At 36.0% G+C, this 5,130-nt stretch overlaps 1 protein-coding gene across 1 annotated transcript in view; it reads left to right on the top strand.

Annotated features, from left to right (window-relative positions):
• Window positions 1–1,730: 1,730 nt before the first annotated feature.
• Window positions 1,731–5,130, top strand: part of LOC118327639 (arachidonate 12-lipoxygenase, 12R-type-like) — a gene marked incomplete in the record, with an annotated part of 6,616 nt that continues 3,216 nt past the window's right edge. The window contains 5 exon segments of the mRNA XM_035661071.1: window positions 1,731–2,065; window positions 2,198–2,375; window positions 4,294–4,498; window positions 4,607–4,688; window positions 4,874–4,996. Coding sequence (XP_035516964.1) covers window positions 2,223–2,375; window positions 4,294–4,498; window positions 4,607–4,688; window positions 4,874–4,996 — 563 coding nt within the window.

Raw genomic sequence — 5,130 nt, 5'->3', positions numbered from 1 at the left:
ATTTTTGCATTTCATTGTTTATATTTCATCTTAAAGACTTTGTTAACTTTACAAATCCTCCAGAAAGCAGCAAGTTTTTTGGCTTCTTCAGGACATGTTCTTGCAAGTGAATGTTCTCTGCCGCTCATTAGTACTTGTGTCGAGGCCCATGTTGAAGACAAGTTTAAATCCAATGTGATGTCACCTATTGGTTTGTGAACTTTTTTTTCATTGTATGCTGATCTGTGTCTCCTTTTATACAGCAGAATCGTGAAAACTGTGGTTGATAATCTACATCTTAAATCTTTTTCTTGGGATGTCAATGAATATACAGGGCAACTTATCAAAAGAGATTACAAATGTAAAATACAAAATATGAAGCTGCTACACTGAGAAGTTCCTTATAAACCCATGTATCTTTCATGAACAAAATGTGAGTCAGTTATTTTTTCTGGGAGAGCTATGCAATATGTCTGCACTGCGTTTGTGTTGCATAATAGCCTTGCGTTGATAAACTGATCTATAGCTTGATCTGTATGTGCTGTATATGAATATAAAATTAATGTAGTTGATTTGTCATTTAATAATCCCAGCAAAACCCCTCATTAAACATAGTAGCATACTCTTCATAGTGATTAAAAATGACTATTAAAGGTTTAAATTAAACTTCTCAATCATTTGTCACTTTTTTTGCGGCTGTATTCCCCTTCCCCCTCCCCTTTTACCGTTGAAACAAAATATAACACAACCAGATATATAACAAAGGTAGACACAACAGAACATAGAGACACTGATATAAGCATTACACAACTTTCAGACAGATTGACTTTTCCCTTTTTTTACGAACTTAATAAAGATCTGATGAGTGATAAGATACTGTCCTACATTTACAAGCACTGTGATAACATTGAACTAAAACAATTGACTTCCTTGTTATCATCAAAAGAAGCAGTGTTTTATGCTTTTACATCTTCACACAAGAATGAAATGTTGTTTGGTGAGCTTGTATGAGCCAACTGGTTCAAAATGGTTAACCTGCATTTGGTGATTTTTGCATTTCATTGTTTATATTTCGCAGCAAGTATTTTGGCTGTTTCAGGACATGTTCTTGCAAGTGAATGTTCTCTGCCATCAATACGTTGTAATGTTTCAGCTAAAATTAACCGCTATTCTCAATCGTTCATTCCTACTGCAATTCGACAACAACATGTTCAGTTTATTTAATTTTTTTTATCATTGTCATTAGTCTGATCTTTCTGTTTTGTCATTTTTAAAAAAGATTTTTCCTAGATTCTATTTCATATTTAGCTCCTTTGTGTCATTTATTTGTTTGTTAGTATTGTATTGACTTTGTGAAAGAAGCATTAAGTTTTATCATTTATTCATTTTGTTAACTATTATGTGGCTCTCTCTCTCGCTCATTAATGCTTGTGTCGAGGCCCATGTTAAAGACAAGTGTAAATCCATTGTTTGTGGGCTTCCATTTTGAAGCCGCGAGTTGGTGTTTTATACAGTCTTTTATACAGTCTAAGATTGAAGATTGTGAAAACATATTAAGTGTAACCAGATGTTCTGTGAGATCATAATAAGGAAGTTCCATATTTGGTATTGTACATTTGATAAGATTACGTATTAACAGATTTTCGACATGGCTTCTGTACATTGGCTGAAAGTTGTTTACCTTTGAGGAAAGAACCAATTGGGTTTTATTCCTTTGTTTGCTGGAAAAGTATAAAACAGTAAGGCATTCCTATCTTTTTCATTTGAGACATTTTCCTCAGTTTTCTGCATGAGGTCTGTCTCCATATTGCGCAATATATTTATCAGCGTTTGCTCATTCCGAGTGCTTGCAGACAATTTCCACATCAACTTATTGCATTTACACTGTAAATTGTTCTCTTTCATTACTGTTGGAGATCAGTTACATACTAATACGTTGAGTCATTTGTTCAGTTTGACCTCTTACATCTTAAATTACAGTACAACTTGACATCCATCATGGACACACTCCAAAAATCTGTCCTGTACGTATAGACGGAAACCCACTGCAGACAGTTTTTTTGAAGAGCACATGTAAGGTAAGAAGGTAGGGGTTCACAATATTGCATTTTTGGATTTTGGCAAGATTAATACATAATTAGCAGCATATTGTCCTAACTGTAACACTGTTTTTTTATTTAATTGACTGTGGTTATTATCACTCTTTGTTCTCCACCAGGGTTCTTCTGCTCCTCAAAGCCAAAATGGTCAAGTATGAAGTGATTGTGACCACTGCAAACCTTGCTCAGGCCACCACTACAAACAATGTCTTCATTAAGCTGGTGGGCACAGATGGGGAGAGTAAACGTACATGGCTCACAAGCATTAAAGGGACAGCCACCTTTTACCTGGGAGCAGTGAGTCTTGATTATCCCTGGATTTCACACTTACTGTTGAAATGTGCAGCATATTTCTTTAACTTGCATACTACTAATGTTTTAACACAAATATACCTTTATATTCTGTGTGGAGATCAGGCCATTATCCTAATTATAACACTCTAATGTATATTAAATTACCACCTTCACTCACAAATGAAAGCAGAGAAAGAACATATATAAAAAAACATGATATTTTCTAAAAATTGATTCAGGACGGTATTTTGAGTGGTTCACAAGGGTTGAGCCGCGCCTTAAAAAACTGCCCTTTGTTTGTCTTCTTCTCTGATGCAGCAGTCAGGGAAAAGTTACAGTTCAGCAAGGGCAGACTTGCAAACAGTGAACGGAAAGGGATTCAAACTCAAATCTGACTTCTAAATATTTTTATTTGATACATGACAGGGCTGTATAGTAGTGAAAATATGTGCAAGAGTGCATAGAAACGTTTCAGTCCATGTTGGACTTTCCACAGAGCAAAATGATGAGTCCTCCCTATGGGCTAAACCCACTGCACAGATGGAAATCATTCTATTTGTTATTTCTGTCTGTGGCATTGACATGATGATTCCTAATCATTTAGATAACAACAGAATGGACCAGCCAAGTAAGGGAAATTAACTATTCACACAATCAAATCTATAACTGAATTGCATGCATGTGTACAAAATTTCTGAGGCGGTATAGGAGTGGCATCGTACCCCAGCCGGGAATTTTATACAGTCATGGTGGAAATGTGCATCAATTTTCACTCCAGTGTGACTGCAGACATACCTTTTACCTTAAACACTACACCCCAGCGGCTTAAATAACGAATTAGATGTGACCTGTTTTCTGTTAATGTTTCTTATTGTCTTTATACAATATATAAGATTATATGGGATGACTCATCATGCATGCCTCATTTGGCACTGAGGAAAGTTCAACATGAACTGAAACATTTGCACTCTTTTTTCACTGTCTGTACATCCTGTGAGACACCAGTCTGAATTCCTTTTTTGTTCTCTGTGTGCAAGTACTCCCTTGCTGCACAGTATGGTATTTTGACAAATAAATCAGATTTCTGAGATTGGAGTCTCAATTCAAAAGATTTTTTTCTCCTCTTTTTGAAATTATTCTTAGAATTTTGGTTTTAGTCTATTTATTCATCAATTCATAAATGTTAATACCCTGAAACTTTTTAAAGGTCCAGTGTGTATTATGTAGGATGATCTATTGGCAGAATAAGAATATAATATTCAGAGGTATGTTTTCATTAGTGTGTAATATCCTGAAAATAAGAATTGTTGTGTTTTTGTTACCTAAGAACGAGTTGTTTTTAACAGTCGCTGCGGGTCGCTTTGCATGGAGTCATGATAAACCGCTGTGTTTCTACAATAGCCCAGAAGGGACACACCAAACACTGGCTCTAGATAGGGCTATTCATGTTTTTCACGTTTTTCACGGCTATGGTAGTTTTGCCTTTGTGCTTGAAAGGGAAGGGTGATGCAATCTGCAACTATACATATCATTAAATCCTACTTTTAAATGGGGTGAATCATGCATCCTAAAAGCATTTGAGAATTAAATCACTTTTAAGAATCACCCATCAATACAACCCACCATGTACCATAGCCACATTGATAATTGTAATATTATTTTAAATGTGTTCTACCTTAGATGAAAAATGAATATCAAAGTAACTGCATTCGTGTGATTTTGTAGGGGCTCTGTATGTCTTACAAACCATAAAATAAATAAATAATCTTTGCACTTTTGCAAAAATACCACTTATATGCAAAGAAAATTACCTAAAATGTTATTGGCAATTTGAAACTGCACCTATGTTTGTGCTACCACTGGCTATGCTTCTGCACACAGACAGAGAAAAGAGCCTCACCTTCTTTTTGTCTATTTGCAGGAGTCTAACTTTTCGGTGTCCTGCCCCACCTCTCTTGGAAAGCTGGTGCTGATTGAGGTGGACAAAAAGCCTCTCCCACTGTTCCCTGAAGACTCCTGGTTTCCCTGCAAGGTGAAAGTGAAGTCCCCAGAGGGAGACATCTACAACTTTCCCATCTACCGCTGGATTGCTGACAATGAGGTTCACCTGTTCAGAGAAGGAACAGGTTGGTCAAACCGTTCTTGACTATTACAGTACAATGTGCTGATTACAATTTTACTGCCCCCCAAACATAAGAGAGCTAAAAAGATCAATTTTATAATGTTTTTCTCAGCTCTAAGAATCTTTGATGACAATCATCATCTTGGCAAGTACAGTATAGAGAAGGAGCTGAAGCAGAGAGAGCAACTGTATAGGTGAGAGCCAGTATTGTGTGTTCATATATAATATCCTGCACTCCACAAAGAACGCACGTAATGTTACTAAAGTTAATAACACCTAATCCTGTATTGCTTTCTGTAATTTACTGGTATTTTTAATCATTATCTGGTTTGTCACATGTAAATTATACTGCACTCATACCATAATGCTTATTTCCCAGCTGGGATGTTTATGAAGAGGGACTACCTCACTGCATTAAAGCAGACAACCCTCTTTCTCTGCCTTGTGAAGTCCGCTTCTCCTTCACCAAGACTACAGAGTTTCTCTACACTGCATCAACTGGGTGAGAACCTCAAATTTGATCAGACACTAGTTTTTCGAATCCTAAATAGTACAAATCTTTACAGAACCAGCCCAATTACATGTTAGCATTAAGGACTGTTAACAATTGTCTAAATAAATAAATAAAATAATAAA

The sequence above is a fragment of the Morone saxatilis genome, unplaced genomic scaffold (genome assembly GCF_004916995.1).
Source record: "Morone saxatilis isolate NCDOM2014 unplaced genomic scaffold, NCSU_SB_2.0 Contig17, whole genome shotgun sequence".
Lineage (NCBI taxonomy): Eukaryota > Metazoa > Chordata > Actinopteri > Moronidae > Morone > Morone saxatilis.
Note: the sequence above shows the minus strand (reverse complement) of the source record. Positions and strands in the feature narration are given on the sequence as shown.